The 23691-nt window shown below is 41.7% G+C and overlaps 1 protein-coding gene and 1 long non-coding RNA gene across 4 annotated transcripts; one reads left to right on the plus strand and one right to left on the minus strand.

The window, feature by feature from the left end:
• Nucleotides 1-1024: 1024 nt before the first annotated feature.
• LOC135241038 (uncharacterized) lies at nucleotides 1025-4874 on the minus strand. Its single transcript, XR_010325867.1, has 4 exons — nucleotides 4650-4874; nucleotides 3113-3180; nucleotides 2602-2748; nucleotides 1025-1473 (listed from the first exon to the last, which is right to left on the minus strand). It is a non-coding gene; the product is annotated as an uncharacterized LOC135241038 (long non-coding RNA).
• Nucleotides 4875-7981: 3107 nt separating this feature from the next.
• On the plus strand, nucleotides 7982-18527 carry insig2 (insulin induced gene 2). 3 transcript variants are annotated; one of them, XM_064310697.1, is made up of 6 exons: nucleotides 7982-8002; nucleotides 11449-11821; nucleotides 15329-15453; nucleotides 15985-16151; nucleotides 16472-16571; nucleotides 16894-18527. In XM_064310697.1, exons 2-6 carry the CDS (start codon nucleotides 11542-11544, stop codon nucleotides 16933-16935), a joined length of 714 nt encoding a protein of 237 aa, XP_064166767.1. In that variant the 5' UTR covers nucleotides 7982-8002; nucleotides 11449-11541; the 3' UTR covers nucleotides 16936-18527. The 3 variants fall into 3 exon arrangements, with proteins under 3 accessions (XP_064166767.1, XP_064166766.1, XP_064166768.1); XM_064310696.1 differs by lacking the exon at nucleotides 7982-8002 and adding an exon at nucleotides 9517-9739; XM_064310698.1 differs by lacking the exons at nucleotides 7982-8002; nucleotides 11449-11821 and adding an exon at nucleotides 14501-14522.
• The last annotated feature ends 5164 nt before the right edge of the window (nucleotides 18528-23691 follow it).

The raw sequence follows: 23691 nt of genomic DNA on the forward strand, positions 1-23691 counted from the left end.
TTGAATTAATTAATTTGATATGTGCCATTGCTTCTGAGAAAATCACACTTGAATGTCCTGAGTTTAGTCAATGCGTCACCCTCGTACGTGGAAACTGATTTACGGTAGATTTTGGTTTTCCTTTACGGTAGATTTTTTTTCTAACTAGAGTTCCCACTGCACCCCGCTGAGAAATCAAACCTGTAACCTCTGAGCCCGCGGTTTGTACATTCGGGCACAGCAATGAAACACGTAGGTAGGCGCAGAGAGAAAAAGTGCACAGTTCCTAAATATCTGATCGTCCAGTACGACGACTGTGGCCCCTAGCTCAGATTCGCAGAAATTATACTTTCACCCTAGCAGTTTACGTGTGCAGTTTAGTGAGTTAAAAAAATTAAGAAATTATTGTCGTTTCATTTGTTTTCACTATTTTCTATTCTACATTTGTCCAGTAGGTGGAAGTACTAAACCACTCTGTACACTGAACCTATTGCTGAGTCTTCTTTTTTTTAAGGTTTACAGCAGTGTCACCTGTCTGGGAAACTGCCCTGCGTGTTTAGATGTCTCTGCCAACAACTGATTCAATGAATGCGTTATCAGGCTTTTGCAGAGCTTGATGACGATCCATTAATTCCAGGTGTGTTGGAGCAGGGAAACATCTAAAACATGCAGGGCAGTGGGTCCCAAGGACTAGGGTTGAGAAACACTGGTCTAAAGCATGTTCAAAAGACAGTCTTTTTTGTTGACAGCAACAAATGCCCAAAGTAAACTCATGTTACCTAAAAGAGCTAATTGAAGGGGCCTGCGTGTCTATATAGAACAACACAGGCAACAGTGCAACAAAACTATGATAATTTCATTGATATAAAATGCCATTAACAAACTATTGTTCATGAGAATTTAGGACAGGAACAGAGTTGAAGAGAAGACAGCCAATCACCAGCATTTTTATATAGTAAGAAGAGAATATAAAGCATAAGGCGATGGGCTAAACAAGACTTAAAGTAAGCAAGACCTGACACAACTGTATTTTGAACAAGCAGTTTTATTTATCCAGTACACACACATGGTATCAGGGCAATTGGAATAGGCGGTCCCTTGTGACTCATCCTGGATTATAGAAAAGCATTATTGGTCTTTGTTACTCCCAGAGGGGGAGCAGGAAAATACTTATAAAAAATACAGGGATGACCCAAGGACATATTTTTACAATTGCATTAAAATCATAGGAATGTGTACAGGAGAAGATTCCCAATGTACATATTGGAAATTTAAAAGCCAAACAAAACATTGTGCATGCTATCTCCATAAAAGATGTATTATATGGTAAAAGGAAACAGAAAATATCAGAGTGCACAAATTAGATCCTTGGGGTATACCAACAGACAGTATTTTCATATTTTATACTTTTGTATATATAAAAGGCTGCCTTGAATGAAATGTTTAATGTTTTTGTACTCACTGACGTTTATGTTGCTTGAATCGATACCCTCTCTGATTGAGAGAAGATATTTCTGTTTAGAATGTTTAATCGATTATTTAATGTATACATAATGTCTCTATATATAATTTGACTGAATCCTAGTCAATGTTAAAGCCAGTGAAAATGAAACAGTAGCTGTAGAGGGTTAAACAAGTTTCGAAATGAAATCACAGGGTTGACAAATGCATGGTTAGATGCTTGACATGTCTGTATTACAGGGAGATAGACATTCTATTAAAATGGAAGATCCCATAATGGACTATGAATCACCACAGGTAATAGAGTTGCCAGGTTGAATGACTGAGAAGCAGTGGTGAATTCCATTAGGCCCCCTTTTGTTTTTAAATCAGTCATTTTCTCGCCCCTGCTATTGAGCTACCTTTGTCTCCTGCTGGTCGGGTGCAATTATCACAGCTTAATATCAAAATGCATGGCTCCAACCACCCGTTTTCCTACCAATCAATCTGTGCGAGTCCTTGAGTCTACCCACCCAGCCATAGCGATCCCAGATAGCAATTTCTGTTCGCTAAATGTCTCGCTTTCTCACTAAATCACCTGGCAGTTTCTAGATAGACTCGCCACAGCCACTTGATGCCGGAGCCATAAATGCTTCCAAGCACACATTTGGATTCCAGTGCCATACTTTCTGCTTTGGGGTGGCATATCCACTTAGACTGTTAGTAAGTGCTGCAATGGGCGCTTGTGATGCACGTACATCATGCATATGCTTTTGTGCAATATCTGGTCCTCATCTGTAAAAGCATGTGTGTTTGACACATGCTCTGCTGTATCTAGCATTTATGGCTATTCTGCGAACAAATATAAAAGTGATAAATATGTTCAGACTTAAGGTTTATTTCAGGTTACGACACTTCAAATTTTCTAAAGATATAACTGCTAATATAATGTATTAAAATTACAATCAGCTGTAATCTTTTTATAATTATTTCTGAGATTTTTGTAATGGACTTGTAATCAGCTGTGATGATTATATGATGCTGTTACCTATATTAGAGGCGTCAGGAAGCAAGCCCCCACCACCCCTTACTCCCCCACCCCCCATCTGCTTAAATGAAGTGTCTGATTTTCTCAGTAATCACGAGCGAGAAAAACACAGCGAACAGCAATGTCACACTCACCAACTCCCACACAAAAAGGGAGTTCATTTAACTCTCCTGTGCAAAGTGTCTGCTGCCATCCATCAGATCACTGGGGTACGAGGCAATTTTCAGCAAATGTGATGCTCCTCGGGTTGAATGGCACGGCTGTGAGAATTACCCAGCATGCTGGAGTGAGAAAAATGGTTAATAAACTAGACAAGCACATATACCACTGGACAGGAAGGGAAAGCACTCAAAGGGAAACGTGTTATCATTTATACCCATATACACATGCATGTACTGTTCTTAAAAAACAATGAATAAAACATTTTCTGGACGCTAAGATTGTCTTTATGCAAATATGCACATGTGTACATGCACGCGCGCGCACACACACACACCAAACTTGCCCTCACAGATTTCTCCAAACTAGCATCGCATAATGCTTCACTGCAGGTGAGGGTTGAGAAACCCATCCCTGCTGTAGTACAGGCCTCCCCCATTTCCCGCCTCTCTCCCTATCACATCGGATCACATGAAAACAACCCACCGTGGTGTAGCCGTCGGTTCCACCGACCGAGCAACTGGGGCCTCTCCAACCACCACCCGCCATGACAGCTGTAAGATTAACTTCGTTAGGTGTCGACCCGCTCATGCAAACCAAATTAAATTAATGGAACAAATTTCCCCCATAATTAAGATAAAAATTCATGTCAGCTGTAACCTTGCTGTGCACTAATTATGTACAAATGATTTATCATCTGTTTCGCCCGGAATATTAATCTTCACCTCATTGATAACTGTGGCCGGTGTTAAGAGATGAGAGTTGATTAACAGTGACAGCCTCAGCTTTTCAGAGTGCGAGCGCTGCCAGCCAATCAGAGCAGCTGTTGTCACATAGTATGGCTTCCCATTCTTTTGGTCAATTAATCCACATTGAGTATGCAGGTGGGCATAGCTGGGCTAGAGGACTTTTTTGTAATACAGCGATCTACCATAATTCAATTACCTGAAAGCTACAGTGCGCAGGAAAAAAATAAAACTAAACATTATTTTACAAGTGAATTTATTATTTAACAAAAAATAAAAACATATGAATTTTATTTTCTTGATATTCATTTATCTAGTATGTGTCCAGTGCAGCTCCAATTTTCCCAATCACATAATAAATTGATCACTTATTTAAAGATACTTATTCTCATAACAAAAACGTTCTTTGAATACATGGAACACAAATTAAATGGAAGGAGTTTTTTCATATTACTGTGGCTTCATATAAAAAAAAACTGCAGAGATTACAGGAATATTGTGACATGGAAGCTGGATGTTCATAAAGCGAGGATGTTCTGGGCCAAGATACCGTAAGCTAAGTCATGCGTGGAAATGCTGTATGCAGCAGCACATAGATCAATAGGTCATGGTTCATGCTAGGTTTCCATCAGCTCAGTAGTTTCCAAGGACACTTGGAAGAGTAGACCTCATTGCACAGATGCACATCCTTCTTTATTCCAAGAAACCCCAGTTATTTTTTCTCCTTTCCCAGAAACCACTCCTTAATTTACAGTTACCTGTACAGATGCTTTCCTACAATAGCGATCCTGTCAGATCTTGTGACTTTCCACCAGCAAATCCGCTGGTGCAAAGAGGATTTGTATTTAAATTGCCTTACTTTCACCCGAATGCTCATTTGCTGGGTAATGAAACAGAATATTGTTTATTCAACTGTTTATACAATGTAGCCAAGAGTAGGCACTTTTTGTAGCTACCCTGTGCTTTGACGCAGTCGCTGAACTGCTCACGAGTTAGCACGTGACTGGTGTGCAGAAGGTGTTCATATGGGACAAGAAGCAAGTTTTATATGTATGCATAAAATAACATGGTGGAAAAGTGTTTGTCATATTATAAATGGCATATTGCTATATAGCATTTGAACGCTTAGCTGTCTCACTTTGTAGTCGATTGGAAGGGAATTGATTTGAATATCAATATTGCAAAATATAAAAATAAATAAAACATAGAATACTGTACTTCCCTGCGTGCATGTCTTGTTTGCGGTCCCCAGACTAAAGCATAGATCTCATGCTTACAGCCGTTTTTGTCATAGTTCGGAATGCAGGGAAACCGCGAACATCCCAATGCGCGAGGCTCTCCATTGAACAACGGCACTGCGGGAAGAACATATTAAAAATGCGGCAACTTACTGTGCACTCACAGCGGTGCTGTGAATAAGGTAGGCTAATTTTCCGTATCATTTTTCCACTTTTTCCATCAGGCAAAAACGAAGGCCAACTGTGCTCAGAGCACGTGCGCTAGGTGGCGCCCCAATGTCACAAATTGATAAGAACCATTGCGTACAGCTGAATTTCAGCCTGGGCAATATCACCGGTTAAACGCTTTGCAGTTTCGACATCTTAAATAAAGAGCATCATTTTTATATATTTACGGCTTGACTGGTTTATTTATTTATTTTTTGTTTCATCGTGGAACAGTACGAGGAAAGAGAACAAATTGTGATTCTGCATAAATCACTGGACCTATTCTTTGTTCTCTAAAGTGGTTTTAGATTTCCAGTTCTATAGCCAAATGCAGCAATCACTGTCCAGCAGAATTGCTCAGTAAGGATGATGCATGTTTTATCTTCTTACTCTGAACAGGCTGAACTGGCCACCATTGTTTTTCTCTTGTTTTGCCACATTTTTAAATTAGCATTTTGTGCTACATGGATTCAGCCTTTCAACTGGAAATGACAAGTTGCTGTCTTGGACAAGTTGGAATCTTTGATTGTTCTTTTTTAATGGAAAGCAAAATGGTCTCATTCTCCCTGTCAGTCAGGCGATATGCATTCCAATATGATGCATAAGCTAGACAATTCTGCCAATTTACTCTCTTGTTTTAAAATTAAAATGAATAAGCAATGGAGCTTTTTGTGAAGCCTATCATTAATAATATTAATGAATTCTAGACTGCTATTTCTTTTAACCATACACCATGACAGACAGCAATTCCCATTGTAGAGTTTGTCTTTTCGCTGTGAACAGTAGTAAAACTGGCTGAATAAATGTGAGATAGCCTCGCCAAAGATCGGATCAGGTTTGAGCATATCTTTAGTTTCCCCAGGAGAGGCCAAGAGAAACGGGCCTATTGCTCATATTTCTCTATTAATTCCAGCCTTGTCTTTTCCCCTTCACTGACTCCATACCAGCAATTGTGCCACAAAGCCCAGCAGATGTTTAGCGCACCTCCACAACTTGTCACAAGTAGTTAGAGCGATTTCTTGATCTGCCCTTGCTCCGTGGAATTGGGGCCATGCAGCAGTGTTCCTCTTTCCTTTGTGTTATGAGAGATTTAGCCACTGTTCTCTAACAATACCAAAGGCTCTGAGTAAACTGAGAAATAACCAAACACTTTCCCTGGGTTTTTGTTCGTAATAGAACCACCAACAAAAAAATGTGCTTAAATATACAGCTTCTAAAATATAGTAACCCAAGCCATTTGCTCCTCCTACTAAACCCTCTTGAATACTTATTCCCTCTTCCCTGCTATCTGTGAATGGAGCTTTAGACATCAATGGTATCTTTAACGCACCTTTTTTCATCACTGGTGTAGACTAGAGCTTGCACGTTGGGGGTGAAGGGTTAATTAGAAACAAGTGAAAGGTCAGGGGGGATAATATGAGTGCTGAGCCCAATAATGAGGAGAGGGGGACCACTTTGACAAGAGCCTCCAACATAGGATTTATACCAGGGTTATGACAGTGGGACAAATAGCGCTGATAACAGAGAAGGGTCCTCAATATTGGGCTGAGCAGGATGATGAATTGGGTGGCTGGCTCTATTCACTTAACGTCAAGGGCCATGCTCTTTGCCCATGACATTTTCTCTCTCCCTCTCTCCCCCTTTCTCTTTCTTTGTCAATTTCCCTCACTTTCTTGCTGTGCCCCTCTGCTGTATTCTCTCCTGCTCTCTCACTTCCTCCCTCTACATTTCTTCTCTCTCACTACCCTTCCTTGCTCTCTGTAAATATCCCTCCATCTCCACTCATTGCCCCTCTTCCTTCTTGCCCTTGAACTCTTCTTCCCATTGGCTTTTCTTCTCTCTCTCTCTCCTGATCAAAACTCAAAATATCCTCAAGGGTTTCTGGGACATAAGGCAAATGGAACATGTTAACACCATATTAACCGATAAGGCTCCGACAAAACACCACTGACTCCTCCAAATTAATTTACAAACAACAATGCTCCTCATTCTACAGCGATACCTCAGTGATATCTCCCCCACACACATGCCTTTATGGCTGTTTTTACTTCCTAGGTCCAGTATGCAAAGCAGTGTCTTTTTCAGGTTTATCGTCAGCACTTTGTATCCTGCCTCTTTCTCTTGCCCCCTCTGCACATACCCTGAACAGTAGTAATTGGCTTCCTCTGAAAATCCACCTTTGCATTAGTTATTTTATTATTGCTGCTCTTTTCAAGTTACTCGTGACTGTTCACTCAGCGTGTTTGATTTGCTCCGGCACATGGCCTAATAGGCTTATGTTATGGAAGTACAGGAATTTGAGTGGATTATGGAAATCCCCTTCTATGTTAACACTTTATATTTACACGTATTAGACCCTTGTGTCATATTCACTGCATCCTTTCTGGAATTACACTGCCATTGTGCTATACTACAGTTAGAGCACACATACACTCTTTAAATAGCTCTGTAAAAGCCTGAAAGAACTGTCCTGGTGTCTGACTGCTTGGGCACTGCCCGTGCGAAGGCTCCTCTGACACAGACTGCTATGCTTTGTTCTTTTTGCCAGAAGATATGACCCTCTAACTCAATTTGCTATCCATCCTATAGCACAGCATGTAAAACACTGGAGTATTCTTGAAAGCCTGGTTGAAACACAATAAAAACAATGGCTCGTTCACAGAACCAAAATGACAGATGTAACCCTAATGATGCTTGTTTTTCATTGTGAGGAGTGGTGGTTAGATCACACATACAGAGGCATGGGGGAGAGCACGTGCACACTCACACACACACTTGGGTGCAAACACACAGAGCAGTGTTATGTGAAATAGAATGCATTTTTCTTAAACAGACATCACCATTGGCCATTGGTGCGATGTTTGCCATGAGGAAACCATGAGGAAGTGTAATCATTTATGCACACAGTGGCAGCACACCCCCCTGTACATACACTTGTTCAATCAATATTGCTCAGCATGCTTTTAATTACAAAGGCTCCATCCCTGTAGTAGCCCAATAGCAAAATGCAATTAGCTGAAGTAATAATGAGATAATTGCCTTCTAATTAGTATCAACAGCACAACAATCACTTGTCGTTTGGAGTGATGGGGTGGATGTATGTAACCTTGGTCATATAATCACTGAGGATACCACAGGAGCTGCATGCAGACTCATGTCAGGCTTTCAGTTCACAGCATGCAAAGGTTTGTGCTAAATTATTTCCACAAGTGGGTCTTTTGTTGTAGAAACTATAGTATTATATATTTTGAAAATGTTAAATACATTTTCTATAGGTCTGACTTCAGGCGTTCACTTTAATTTACCTTGTTTTTTATGATACACATGAAAACCATCCATCATTAGCCATTATTTCACAATCTGAAAAAATAAAACTGATTGCTTACATACCAATAATCATTTTCCAGCACAGAAAGAAAACTTTCACTTGCTATGATTTGTTGCAATTGATTAATAATTCCAGTGTAATACATTCTTCCCAAACAAATATTACGTGGTGATATTGCTTTTGACAACACTAAGTCACACCTGACGGAAAATGTAATCATGAAATGTAAACTGGAGGTTCCTGTTTTTTTTTTTTGTGTTGTAAATACCAAAACAGGAATGCACAGACATGACATGTACAATTATTTGTCTGGTTAAGGACACAGTCAATGTCTAGAACTCTATGGTTTAGTGTAAGTAGCTGTTTCATAAGGGAGAAACTGAGGTTGCAACCACAGAAGAGTATTTCTGTCAATCAACCAATTACTACAGCTGCCAGCTGTCTTCTAAATAAAATTGGCACCAAGTGGTTTACAGGGCACAACCCAGAAATTGATTATACAATAACAAGTCAAGCACTGGGTGTTTTTAAAAGAATAGCTAGGTATTTCCAGTGATGAATATGTCACATTGTGGATAAGCAACAGCACATGCAGCATAAGGGAGGAAAATGGCATTTCCATGGCTGTCCCCATTGAAAGCTCATTTTGGCAAGTGAAACTTTGGCACACCACTGGTTTAACGATGCGCTCAAAATCCAGCATGCTAACAGGAACAGGACAGGGGGTGCCAGTTGAGTGGTCATGGAAAATCAGTGGGCAGATGGACACTAAGTTGTGAATTAGGACAACTAAAATCATGACAGGCCACACTAAATGTAGTTTATAGCTTTGTGAAAAGCGAACAGTTTTTGCTTATAACTGAGCAATTCTTTGAGTGTTCTGACATAGAACAGGCTACCATAGGCCAAATATAATGAAAGGCAGAACATGCTGTGTTTTTAAATGGCCTAGTATAATCATGTGATGTTTATGTGTGTATTTGTTTTTTGATAAATCATTCTGAATTTTCAAATCATTATAAATATCTGCTCTGTTATAGTTATTGCAAACATGTGATATTTGCATCCCATTTGTCCACTGTCTAAAACTACAGTCTTCCCTGTGAATACAAATCTATAGAGATATTATGCTCCCGATATTGAGCATTTTTGTGACCATTCAAATAATCCAAGATCAGATGCTTATGCTCCCTTCCCAATAGATCATTTGCCTCAAGAATGATGAGAATAAAACATCTCATTCAGGACCTGCGGACTGCGAGTAGAATCACAGACGAGTGCATTGTGCACACCCGTTGCTTGCTTGAACTCCGCTGTTGCTTCTGCGCTTGCGGGTTTGTCCTAGGAAATTACGTCACGAACGTAGAATCTGATTGGACGGTTAGCCCTCCAAGTTCTGAATGAGATACACGGCAATGTTATCTCACCAAAAACAAGACTTTAAAATTGTTGTGTCAGGAACGTATGACAATATAGCTGAAGTGGCTTGTTTTTCTTTGCATGTAGCCTATGTTTTTTGAGGTACCCGAGTACTAGCTAATGCGTATTTCTCTTAATTCATGGAAAGAAAACGTTCATTCATATCTGAAATAAGGTAAGAACTGACAGAGGTTGTTCGCACAATGTAAATGAAGCCATATCACCAGTTAGCTGGCTAAAATCGCCTGCTAGCTACCTGCCTACCTGTCTAATGAACGTCTTCGCTAGCTGGGGAGGGATGATTTCTGATTCGGAAATTGTGGAAACCTGTATGTTTTGTTCGAATACAACCTAGTTGTCAACAACATTGACATCATGCCAGCTGGCTAACACAGTTGGCTAGGTTAATTTCATCTTAAAATGTCAACTGAATATCTTTTTTTAACTGATTTAAACAGGCCTGAGATGTGTCGATGCAAGGGTCACACAATAACGTAGCGGGCTCAGGCAAGGAAGGTATCGTAGGTACTTGCTATGATGTAACTTTACGTTTATGCGAGATTAAAGCGACAGCTGGCAGCAACACTTCGGTACGCAGCAGGCTAATGTATGTGAGCTAATTAGCAAAGCTTATCCATTTCCAACAGCTTTGCAAATGAGCCATTACAAGCAATGTGTGTTGGAGTTCTAAAAAGGTTCATGACCGCTCACGAAATAACCGTATATTTTGAGGTGCTATTTTCAGCTAATGTTTGCTTGCTAATGTTAGTAATAAGAATCAACCGGTGCATTAACAACTGAGCAAGCAGCCAGGAGACCGCAAAATAGTTCTTGCTAACGTTTCTGATAACAAAACTAAATGACCACGAGTCTGTAATATGATTCACAAAAAAAAAAAAAAAAAATCCACTTGACGTAATTCACCCCTCTATTTTAACGAGGTTCAGAAATGAGTCTGCGACCGTACCCTCTCCCTCCATACCGAGGTTATAGCCAATAGCTGACACATAAAAGGTTACGTGTGCTGTAGTCAGTGTCGAATTTGTATTTTGGAAGAGCAGTACTCTATTAATCCACACATTTTGGAGGGAAAATGCTTTACGAGGTGTGAAATGGACAATTTCTCAGAGGCAGCTGCCCTGGAGCAGGACTTACGGTGATGAGGGAACTGCTTGTATGACATATTTGGGTTGTAACTCATCACCTGTCTGCAGAGAGCATAATGAGCAATGGTATGCATACAGACGCAGGGCAGCTGGGAACGATTGTCCTGTTTTCTCCATTGTGCATGGTGGCTGCAATAGCATAGTACTCCTAAGACCAAACAAATCTCTTCACTGTCTGGGACTGTGGTGGCATTTGCTAGGCTTCATTTGTTGTGTCCATTCTAGCATGGGCGGAGACCGCACCGTCCTGTTTCATTAGATTTTTGTGTGTATGCATACATTTTACAGAGACAATTCTAATAACATTTTTAAAAAGTGTGTTTGGGTATGTTTTTTTCCCCCCTATGCATGATTCACTGTGTTGGGATAGCCATTGCATGTGGCTAAGTTGTTGTCATCCACCTGTGCCAATTGTGCTAATTGGGGGAGATCAATCTGGAGATCAAGTACGCTTCAGGGAGAGGGATTCAGAACAGGCTGGGTCAGCGGGGGAAAAAAATAAATGCATCAGCCAACCAGATCCATCCTTCACAAATTTGCTGGCAGATTGCAGGAAGGCTATACATGTTAATAAAATTTTCAGTTTTATTTTGAATGGAGAGAATTGCAAATAGGCCTGTGTATTTAAGAGATTTGGTTATCATTGTCATGCTTTGCATTCTCATCTCCATTGTTTTGTTGATTCTTACCATGTCCCCAATACTATGTTTTATGTTAGGCCCCCTGCAATGTCTGACGACAGCCAGAACACTGGAGGCTAGCGTCTCAATCAGGTCCCCCTTATCTCACATGACACGACTTTCTGGCAGCCATGGATGGTGCTTCAAAGGTCAAAGGTCAGCAGGAGGAAGGAGACGAGGACAGGGACCAGTCCAAGCTGAAGCCGCAGGGGCGGTACATTTCGGTTGTCACCAACCGAACGGTGTACCTGGTCATCCGTGGGGTGATGCTTTTCTCAGTGGGCGTCTTCCTGGCCCTGGTGCTCAACCTGATGCAGGTCCAGAGGAACGTCACCCTCTTCCCGCCCGACGTCATTGGGAGCATCTTCTCGTCCGCGTGGTGGATGCCCCCCTGCTGCGGAACAGCCTCAGGTACTGTAGGTACTGTATTTAGTCGCTGTCAGGTGGGGGAGGTGATTACCTTTATTCTGTAAGGAATAAAAAAGTCAGGGAGTGTTCGGTGTGATGTTCTGCTCCTAAAGTTTTAGCGCTAGCCTTACTAAAGCCTAGCTCTGCGTGTGCTAGGTGTGTCCAACTATAGCTTTTCCCCAGGTCCTTTTCAGGTATTTGTTTTTCTAAGTAAAATGTATTATTATTATTCATTTAAAGCTTTTATTGGAAACTCCTTTCATGTGCGCCGTCCTGTGTGCCCTCTAAAGTCAAGTAAAGTCCTCAGCTGGGATGTCAAGGGTGTAATTAAATCTTTAAGCTTTGTGGTTTGAGGCAAGGATCTATTTGCATTGATACAAAATGTTGTTTTCTTTTCGGCTGAAATATCTAAAAGATAACCATTCCCTGATGTGATAAAAGGAAAGCTGTGCCACTCCACAGTCTTTGAGCAGTTATTGGGTGGGTGGCATGGCTTATTTTCGTTGCTTTTCATTTGAATGATAGCCTCGGACTATTTTCTGTTCTGTCCTTTTTTATAACCCCCCTTTACAGCATAGGGTAGACATAAGTAACAGTTAATGCTGAAAAAGACAGATCACACACACAAACACACACATACTCACACAGACCTCCCCTTTTGTAATTTACACACATTTTTTTGTGTGTGCATCTCCACGCCAATGCCAAGTGTGCCATCTTGTTCCCTGACCTTGGGAGAAGGAGAGGCTTGGGCTCGTTCCAGTGCGGGACGAGGGGTCTGATCTGCTGGAAAGGCATTCCTGAATCGAGAGCACCTGCCAGGGAGGGACAGCTGGAGTCTGACTCTTCACTGTCCTGTTGCATCTGAAACGGCTCCTCGCTACCCCCATGGCCCTTCAGTCTTCTCTCCCTGTCTAAAGACTTGGCGGCTCTTCCACCGTTTTGCATGTAATGACATTGTTACAGTCACAGATTTCCACACATAGCTATGCTCCTGTTATGCACTATTTTGTACAACAGACATTTAGTATCTGCTTTCCAGGCAATTCTGCTACAGTTGTGGGCCAGCGTCTTCTTTTTTTCTGGTTGGGTTTGGTTTGGCTCGGGAGTGGCTTAGACCTGTTTTACTGCTCATCTTGATTTATTGTTGACCACGGATAATGTCCTAGTATTGTCTCCATTTTGGATCCAGAATATCCATGGGAAACTCTTGGCATGGTAATAGGAGACAGTGTTCCTCACATTACTTACATAATGTGGGGGGCAAGAAAAAGGTCCATAAGTTTCTCTGTATTCAGTTTGAGGTAATGGCATTTGGCCACACTTGATTCACACTGCGCTGTGTGTCAGCTGGCCTGCCATACTTGTGAAACGGTTTGTCTTGCCGAAAGTGACAGGGCACGTCAGAGCATGACCTCCCACTGCCAAGTGGCCCACCAGGTCTTCTCTGTCTACAGTCCATGCAGTGCCAAAGTTCCAGCTCTCTCTCTGCCTTGCCCGTTTGCCTTGCACAGTCCAATCCTCTCAGTTGCGGGCATTACTGGGACTGCTGACCCCTCACCAAAAAGGCAGGGCTAGAGATGTCCAAGGCAACTCGTTTACAGTTTCTCCCAACTGTTTAGACATAATTCCTGAATCTATACGCTATTACTTTCCGAAAAAGAACGTCACCATTGACACCAATCACTGTTGTCAGTATACTCAATACGAAGTCCGTGTATCTATTATAGCATTACTAGTTTCCCCATATGTTATTTGGTTACCTTTCTGTCCAGTGGATTTGACCTTAGTTTGGCTAATATATTAGGTCAAACTTTCCTTTTATAAGGAGGTTTAAGGCACTGTTTAATTATTCTATTTAACAGATAGAACACCACTTCCTGAAATCAGCTGTATCCCGTGTAGAGACAAGTGGCTACGTTCTTCCTTTTTGTTCGTCTCTTGTTCGAAACGCATCGTTTTGAACAAAAAATGTGGTTTCGTATTGAGTGTACTGTGCGCTACCTTTATCCTTCCTCTACCTCTGCCTCTACCTCTCTGAATATTGGAAGCCATTTTCTCCAGCACAGGACAAATCACCTGTGGGTCTTGTAAACATGCTGAAGGCTGATTTCACAGTTAAGAAATTAGTGTTGGCACCAGTGGAGTGAATATTATCAATTTGCAATTGAAGTGTAGCAGTCTGAATCGATTTGATGAAGTTTGTTCCAAATGTGGGGAACTTTGTAGTGTTTTGCAAACGTGTGATGTAAAATTGCAATTTGAGTGAAAAGCAAACAGTGCGCTTATATTTTTGCAGAATTGGTGCAATAAATGTCAGATTTTGGTAATTGTATCTCTGATATTAGTTTTAATGTGTAAACAAGTGAGAAAAACTAACTGCAAAAGGTGGTTTTATTGTCCTAACACCCCCAGTGAGTGTGCAGTACCTCACACTGCTCTTCACCATCACCTTACCTGTTTCCTTGTTTGTTGCTTTTTTGTCCAGTTTATGCAGGATATTGGCTCTTTGACATTGGCTCTCTAAATTATGCAAATCCTAGATTTACCGTGGTCTGATAAGGCCTGCTGTAAGTGGATTAGGTTTAATTAGAGCAATAATTTGTCTCCGCAGAATTATCTCCATCCTGTCCCGGAGCATCGAAACGCAGGTCTCTGAAAGATAAACTCCTCTTCTGATTCCTGGCACAGGGGCTTTGTAAAGGTGGTTGCACAGCAATGATTGCCTTTTATGATGGATGTTGCACGCTGCATATTGACGACAACAACAGCAGAAAGGCGGCGTTCTAAGCTGTCGGCCTCATTGATATGCCAGCTGGTTTGTTATGTGGTCTGTCCAATGAGGACGGCCCTCTTTCTCAGTCTGCCCGTGTCCAGTTACAGTTACACAGGCCGTAATAAAAGCATTACTTTCCCTTTCCGCCCAGTGAAGGGCAGTATATTTGCAATCTTAAGACTGCCTGGTACAATTGTTGCGATTTTGGAATGACTGACATATCCTGTCCGTCAAACTCTAGGACTGCCTCTGTGTGGAAATGAAGCTAACCCAGGATTTTTTTTTTTTTACCCTTTTGCAGTTGTTGTAATCGATGAATTGCTTTAACAGCTCGTTGCTTTACGCTCTGCAGTTTTGGGTTGTGATTCTCATGTTGCTCTTCTCGGTGATGTACATTGACTAGAAATCTTCTGAGTAAATGATATCTGAATGGTTGTCGCCCCCCCCCCCATTTAAAATTAGTTTCGGTTGTACTTTACTGCTATACAATGGATCAGTGGTCAGCATTACTTTGCTTCGGCTGTTGTGTGTGCTGTAAGCATGATTGCTCCTTTCAATGGCTCTTGCTGGATAACATGTTGTCTTTCGACCACAATGCTGACAGGCATGCCTTGACTGTTGTGATTGGGGCCACCACAATGGATGAGTCACACACATGGAGGCCCTGTTAATCCCTGTTCTAACCCCCCACCCCCTGAAATCCCTCCCCCTCCCCCTCCCCCCTGTGTGAGCAGCGATGGTGGGCCTGCTGTACCCCTGCATTGACGGTCGCCTGGGCGGGCCCCACGGGTTCAAGCGCGAGTGGTCCAGCGTGATGCGCTGCATCGCCGTCTTCGTGGGCATCAACCACGCCAGCGCCGTATCCTTTGGACACTAGGGGGCCCCGCTCTCTCACCCTCCTGCCCCGGGAATCACTGTTCAGGGATCAGAGCTAAACAATAGGGCAAGCGCATTGGGGACTATTACACAATTTTAATTGTGTTTGTTTGGTTTGCGTTCCTCTATGAAGGACGTTTCACAGGGAGGTCTAATGCACAGCTACATTTCCTGCTGTTTTCTTGAAATTAATTTCTTAGCTTTTTTAATTGGTGGTTTAATACAGCATATAGCTACTATAATCTGGGACAATTGAAGTTTGTCCTTGACTTTGATTTACAAATAAATGCCATTATTGTTTTGTTTCAGTGCACCGTTTTTCCCATTTAATTTTTGTGATCAGAAGTTTGCTAAATGAATCTGGATGATAAGGATTTAAGGATAAATCTTGATGAAATCCAGGCCTAGTTTTCATTCTTTTTTCGAGCAAGTGTATGTGGTGGCTGGGCGCAGAAGTTTGCTGCCAACTCGTGGCCTTTTCATTTGCTGCTGATTCCTTAATTTGGGTGTACAGAAAGTGGATTTCGCAAACAACTTCCAGCTGTCGCTCACCCTGGCCGCCCTGTCGGTGGGGCTGTGGTGGACGTTTGACCGCTCGCGCAGCGGATTTGGACTTGGCGTCAGCATCGCCTGCCTCGCCACCCTTGCCACCCAGCTGTTGGTGCACAATGGAGTTTTTCAGTGAGCACCGCAGATCTCTGACCCAAGCCACCCGCAAAGGCATTTAACTGGCAGCTAGTTAAATAATGCACTGCTAAAGATAGATCAATGGCTGGATTATTGTTTCCGCCATTACCCCAAAGCATTTTGACATGTATAATGCTCCTGTTTTTTGATCATTTGAAATCCATAACCTTGTAAGCTGGGCTTGAATCCATCCATGGCTTAAGGTTCATTTAGCCTAACTGTTTGTCATTAAATGTGAACTTTTGATTTATCCATACAGCCAAGTGCACGCACCCCCCCCCCTCAATTTCCATTCATTTATTTCTTATTTTCAGGTATACTTCTCCAGATTTTCTCTACATACGCTCCTGGCTGCCATGCATCTTCTTTGCTGGAGTAATAACCATGGGAAACATAGGACGTCAGCTTGCAATGGTACAGCATGGGGTCAGCATGTGGGGGAGTAAAAGAAAGAGAAATGACACGGGCATGAATGTATTTCAGTCATTAGTTAAAGCTTAGATTGAATGCTTCGCTGTGTTTACATGTTCATAGCATGTGTAGACGTGGTTTAGCATGGGCAGGCAAGCAGTATGTTTTGGGATCTGAAATGAATGCAATCACAAGCTTTTTTTTACTGGGAACAGAAAGGTTTGTTGACTGTTGTTTTAGCATCAAATTCAAGTTATTTTTAGTGTTGGTTATTAAGTACAAACTGTTTTTTCTTCCTGTGATATTTGTCCTTCTCTGTTTCCAGTATGAATGCACAGTTGTTCAGGAGAAGACTCATGAAGACTAATGAAGCTGACATCATCAACCTTTAACTGCATTTTTTTACTGGGTATTTGCCAAATTGCAAACGGGTGTATGTATATATAGTTTCTTCACTTGGTCTGAATATGTGAAATTGCAAGAAGTGTGTGTGTATGTGTGTATGTGTGTGTGTGTGAAGGAGAGAGAGAGAAAGCAAGCGACTGAGAGCGTGTGCCAGAAACTACAATGCAATCTGTGATTGCAGCTTTACAATGTAAAATGATGTAACAACTCTGAAAGGTTTCTGACACTTTTGGCTGCATGTTGCCAAACAGACTTTCAGGAGACATTCATTCATCTGGACTTGTGCATACATATACTGTAGCTTCGGGAGGCTTGGCTGTGCCCTCTGTTGGTAGGCTATACCTTGTTATGTAGGATATATGCTTTCTTTGCAATATTCTGTTTAGTGTTGTAGGTCTTTATTTGATGAATATATAAGAATAATTTATTTCACAGTGTAAAATGGGGCTTTGTATTCCACCTGGCACAATAACAAGGTAATGTGTATAGCCTCTCAGGTTATACTCAAAAGACTGGATATGTGATTAATTGGAATTCTGGTATTCTATAACTTCTGGTCGCAATAATTTCTCAACATAAAAAGCATCAAAAACTAAAATATGAACTACTTTTATTATTGTTGTTTTATTGATTATAATCACAGTACACTTGTCACAGACAGTGTTAAATACAATAAAATATGCATAATAATAATAATAATCTCACATGTGCATCTTACAGGCTGCTCAACGTCTCTAACTCCCACAGTTCCACACAAATGTTTAGATCACTTGAGGACCACTCAGATCAGGGGGTCTGGTCATTAGGGATACAGGAGGAGGCGGGGCTTCGTTTGTGTAGGTATGCAGCCTGTCACATCAGCGTGAAAGGAATCCATTTGATGTAATTAGCTCATTAACTTATCTGGAAATCTCATCATTTTAACATGTTCCACTTTTTTAATAATGAGGTTAATCAGTAGAGAGGAATGACATTTAAAGAAGACACTCTCGCATGTTTGTAAAAGGATAGTGTTTTTATGTGGAACTTGAATGATAATTTAGCCCTTGCATGGTAAGTATTAGCTCATGCAAATATTAGCTTTTTTCTAAACACAAACAATGTATAAAAAAATGACTGGAGGCCATCTCGCCAGGAGAGATGCCTGGGCCCGCTGCAGTTCTTTAACAGTGAAGAGGGGCCTTTGTCAGTTAGAGAACTTTTAATTTCCACTTCATTCTTTCAATTCCATGATGTTTCGGAAAGGATGGAGGCTTTAACTGATGATTGTTTTCTAATGATTTTTCTCCATTAAGAGAAAGGATTTTGCGTAAATATCTCTAGGTGCTAAGGTGCTAATATTAGGTTTGGGATGAAATGGGTTGTGTGAAGCACTTATTTTGTTAGAATGCTGTGTCAAATGAAATTTGATTGATTGCTGATAGACTAGTTTTGGTTATTTTATTATTTCCCTGTGCGTGGGCAGGTGAGACTTTTGTTTGATCTGGCACTTTTAAGTTCCACAATCAGACTTGTAGAATGAAAAAAAAAAAAAAAAAACTTGTGTTGACTGATTCCCCAAAGTGCTGAGTGAAATTTCAAACTCAGGTTATCCAACCAAATATCAAAACCATATATATTCAAAATAAATATTGAAAAATACATATTCTTAAAAGAGAAACATACATGAAAATGTCCCCACAATTCTTTTTATGGACCCCATACCAGTTTGTGCTCAAACATCAAATATGCCTATTGCTTGTCGTTTTTATGCAGTTTAAAAACATTTTTGTAAGTAATGTGACCTGAAGACCACTGAAATGGACCTTAAAACAAATTAAAAATAACTGAAATTTGGCGTCGTATTTATTTTTTATAGTTGCCAAATCAAAGCAGTACCTCAATGAGGTGCCTAGCTCTTGTCCCAGTTACCATCACTGATGACTCCCCAGACATGCCTACCGGGAATCTAGTGCTTGTGAGTCAGCATGTACCATGTTGCTACGATGTCTGCCGTCCTAATGCAGATTAATGTTACCTGCCTCTTCCTGGCTGCTCTGTGTGCTACGAGTAATTAAGATTAATAATCTGGCTTTGGAGCGCTTTTGTGTGTGGGATGCCGTAAAAAAAAATCCCCTTCCCCCTTTTCACAGCGCAATCAACAGGGCAAGTTTGAAGGAGAATGTTTTTGGTCTCCCTTTATCATATTGTTCTGCATTTAATTGTTATCATTAACAGACCAGGGCCGCTAAGCACCTCATTATTAATGAATTAATTAATCTCTCTATTCAGCCCTGATCTGACATGCAATTATCTTATTGTGGTAAATTAGGGTCAGACCGCAACTTTGGAGAGGACGTAGCTGCCTGCCTCTAGGGAGTCTTTAGATATGGTACAACAGAGGTTGTCAACCTTTTGTGAGCTGGGACACCTCCACAGACAGATAGTGAGAGAGGAGATGCCCTGTAGGGAAGGGGGAAAACACACTATTGATGTTAAATGCTGTTCTTCATGTCGATGGACACCTATATTGTATGAATAAGTGGAAAACTTGGGAGAAGGTTCGTTTGGTGACATGAAACGCCACTGGAAGTTACATCTGCCAATGTGGGATCTGTGGACAGGATATAGAATGTTTTATTTTACGTAATACTTTTTTCATATTACACTATCTTAGGACCCCATGTTAAAGACATTTTGATTACAATACAGAGTGGGAAGGGAACCCAGGATAGCTGTATAGAAGAACCTAAGATTCACAAGCCACATAGCTATGCCATGCTTATTTTAGTCCGTCTGACATGTTGTGCCGAAAAGCTTGTATCAGTCCACATTGTACAAAGGTATACCAAAGGGTTTTTTAAATTCTGCATCATACAATACCAGAAGACTTGTTTCACGCACAGCACAGTTATAAACTAGAAGGATGATTAGAGATTAGGTCAGAAGCCATGAAACAAAATCACAGTTCTATTCCACAAAGCACAATATAGTATGGTACTAGTTGCTTTGAGGATATAACATAGAACACTACACCTGAAGACTTGGCTGTTTACTACAAAATAAACCAGAGGTGTTTTAGTCAGTATGGTACAGAAGCCTTATTTGTAAATACTCATACAGCATACACTGTGTGAGCATGCATTATTAGCCTATCATGCAATTCTGAACTGGAAGCCTTCTTAAAATCAGCGCAGTGCATTCTAGGTTTAATCCTATTCCTTTATGGTCAATTAGACCTTTTTTTGAAAGATAGAGTCATTGCAGCTACAAACATAAACTGTAGTTCTGAATCTCTTTGTGTGTGTGTCTGTGTCCATGGGAATATGTGTGTCAGTATGTGTGCTCCCTTTTGTATGATAGTCTTTCATTCTCATTAAAGCAGTCTGACCCACAACGTTAAAAATCGTACTCATTTATGCATTAAACTGATGAGCAATTTTCCCTCCTGCTGTTTTTCAGTGTGTGTGTTTTTTTTTAGGATTCATTTGCATCTGCTTAAATCATGAAGCTGGCTGACAACTACAGCGCGGAACGCAGCTAATGGGTAATTTAGCATGGGTGTTGCAGGAAATGGCAAGGACACGCAGGAGTGATTATCTTAAGAAGAACCGCCCTCTAATATTAACAGGTAAAAGACCTGACACAAAAGAAGAGGAGACTGATGCAAAAATGTGAGTTCACAAAACGTATGGCGAAATATCTTGTCGATAGAGGGTTTCAAACCATGTTTACACATCACTTTTTACTGTAAGACGGCTATACTGTGAATGATACAGTACAGCAGTGAATTGATTTTTGTCCATGAATGCAACTGTTGCGGACAACAGGATCTGCAAGGTGATAATGCCGCAGCACATTACTTTCCAGGTGTGGAGAATTGCGACACTAGTACAAATAAAAACATTTTTTTTATGGCAGTATGTTGCTGATATGATGACATCATTAATTTTGGCAGTTAAGGCGGAGGGTGTAAACAGTACACACAAAGCCTTTGTTGATTAGGGGTGGGGCCAGTGAAGGGGCAATTATGGGAGCATCTCCAAATGAGGCAGCTTTTCCATTAATTAAACATCAGTGTCAAATGAGGCAGCAGGGCAGGAGGGTGCCTGTGCAAGTGTGGTGGCTCGCACAGGGTGTGCTGTGCGCACACGGGAGGGTAAACAAATCCATTTTTAATAAAGGTTGTACCTAATAATCCTCCTGCCGGCAGGTGAGGCCCGGCATATGGGGAGAACCGGCAGAGGGCCGACAGAGGGCCAGTGGAGGGTGACGGCTCTAACAGCTGTTTGCTGTATTGGTGCCAGCAAGAATGCTCAGTGCGTTTTTGAGCCCAGGTCCAACGGTGACAATGTGTGTGTGTGTGTGTGGGTGGGGGGGATGTGCTAGTGATGGAGGCGGGGACAGCAGGGGCCGTCCTTGAAGACCAATGACGAGTGATAAAGCACACTCAGTTCTGTGCAAGAAATTGTTTCCTGGTCTTCTCTGTCCTGTCACCAGCCAGCCCCCCCCCCCATCCCCATCTCCCCCTCCCTCCTGCCCCATGTCCCCTAACAATACCACCCCTTCCTTTTTGTCCACAACCATCACCCACCTCCCGACGGTGCAATATTTTTCAAAATGGCGTGTGACAAACCTTCCAATTATCCCTGGATATGGGTCCCGCGAGGGAGAAAGATGCAAAAAGTCAAAGTAAAATTTGCAAATAGGAGGCGTGTATTGTTGGTGCAAGCCTGAAAATGATTCAGCGGTGCCATGTGATCAATGGCCTTCTTTTGTTTTACTTTTTGGCCCTATTTCCGTCTTTCATTCCGCAAGAAGCATAAAGATAAAATACTGAATAAAAACATCCTAATAGGACAGAGAAGGTTAAGCATACTATTTCTGAGGGAATAGGCAAATCTATTCACAGAGGTCGCTTCACACTTTGTGCATATGTCATGCAGTGAGTAGCCCCGGAAGCATGTTTGTCCTACCTCTAAGGGATTTTCACACTCCGTGGGACACAAAATCTCTATAAAGTGACTTACTGAAATGGGAGAAAATTGGAAGCAGCGGTCTTCCCTCGGCTCTCCCCGTTCCCCTATTCTGCCTCCTCTGAACTGTGAAGAATGATCCTGAAAATGAAATCAGGGGAGAACTCGACAGAATCCTGTTTAATGGTGTGACAAAATGAATCACAGCTCTTAAAGGCATCCATCACGACTAAAAGGTGACCACAAATGATCTGCGAACCACTATATATTGATTACTCATGTACTACAAGTGTCGGATTTAATGTTCGAACAGCGCAAAAAGGCGGCCGAGACAGCTGGCGCTTTAACTCTTCTTTGATAGATTTTAATGGTGAAATATTGATTTCTGTCTGGCCAAGGTCTGTCGGTAGGGGCCAAAGTCATTTGTTGGGTAATGCCGGACACCCAGTTTGCGACTCACAATCAATCATTTTGGCACCGAGCACTGGAGAAAAAATGTGCGTGCTGCACCTTGGACCTGAACACAATTCCATCGTGCAATGCGTTAACGAAACTTAAATGAAACACTCCGACGAAGAAAGGTGAGCAAAAAAAAAAAAAAAAATATATATATATATATATATATATATATATATGAATGCTAAGACGTGTTTATTGAGTGGGGACGCTTGGCAAATCGTAACTGACGCGAAATAGTCTCTTAGAGCCATGGCGAGAAAATGAGCATCTTCGTAAAAGGGTCTATATTTTATTTACACATCCGTCGGGAGGCTGGAAGCCCAGGTAATCTGTTGTGTTACAACTCAGTGCTCGTTCTCTCCACCCAGAGAGATAACAGAGAGGGGGCTAATGGGAACCCATCAATCACAATCAGTTTCCAATTCCGCTGGTGTCTTCCCACTCCCCGCTACTGTTAAAGCTCCCTAATAGCGGTGATAACATAGTTCTATGGCTCCGATAGTGCTTCGCCCCTCAGAGGGTCACATTCCTAGGTAGATTGAGCGGGTGCGAAGTCAGCATCTCTTTTCCGCAAAAAAAAAAAAAAAAGAAGAATATGGGTGAAACTTGACAAGTCTCCGACAACGTCCCCACGAAATAATAAAATATGCCGCCAGATTCTTGAGAGACCTAGCCGGTTGTCAGCACACAGAGTACACAGATGCGCGAGGGATAATGGCTGGCTTGATTTTGATTATCTTGCTTACCTAATGATTTTTGCTCCAGTGCCCAGCTCAATCGCGCTCATTGGGAAAGCGTCCTATTAGTATGTCAAGGCGGCACCGAATCGTTATCTAGGAGAGGGCCCCTCAAGCTATACCCAGTGCACGCTAGCGGCTACCCAGCCCGCTAAAACCTCCCCGTGAGAGAGTCCTAAGCGGTGAAATAGATTCAATGTGGCTTGCGGTGCAACGCCGTAATTAAAATGCCAAGTTTTTAAACACACCTCGGACGTGTTCTAATCAGACCCATACACCTGTGCGGAGTGCAAGTATATTTGCCCCAGCCAGGACCGATTAAGGAGATAAATAAATCGGAATTGAATTTCAGTTTGGAAGAGCTGTTCCGTAGAAAATGGGGAGGCGAGCGTGTTACATTGTGGAAAAAACTGGTCTGGTTTTAAATTTTAATTAAAATAACTATAGATGTATTGCTCCGGACGGTATCCAAAGTTGTGCTGATCCTCGCATTGCAACATTTAAGCTTTTAGCGCACAGTGTACATAATTATGCTTCTGGTGGTGTGGTGCACGCACGTTTTGTATG

The sequence above is a fragment of the Anguilla rostrata genome, chromosome 15 (genome assembly GCF_018555375.3).
Source record: "Anguilla rostrata isolate EN2019 chromosome 15, ASM1855537v3, whole genome shotgun sequence".
Classification (NCBI taxonomy): domain Eukaryota; kingdom Metazoa; phylum Chordata; class Actinopteri; order Anguilliformes; family Anguillidae; genus Anguilla; species Anguilla rostrata.

Excerpts from the sequence above, each read along its gene's own strand:
- insig2 (XM_064310697.1), top strand. The coding sequence starts at position 11,542 with ATGGATGGTGCTTCAAAGGTCAAAGGTCAGCAGGAGGAAGGAGACGAG. Across the intron at positions 15,454-15,984 it reads GCATCAACCACGCCAGCGCC|AAAGTGGATTTCGCAAACAA; the intron begins GTATCCTTTGGA and ends TTGGGTGTACAG. Across the intron at positions 16,572-16,893 it reads TAGGACGTCAGCTTGCAATG|TATGAATGCACAGTTGTTCA; the intron begins GTACAGCATGGG and ends CTCTGTTTCCAG.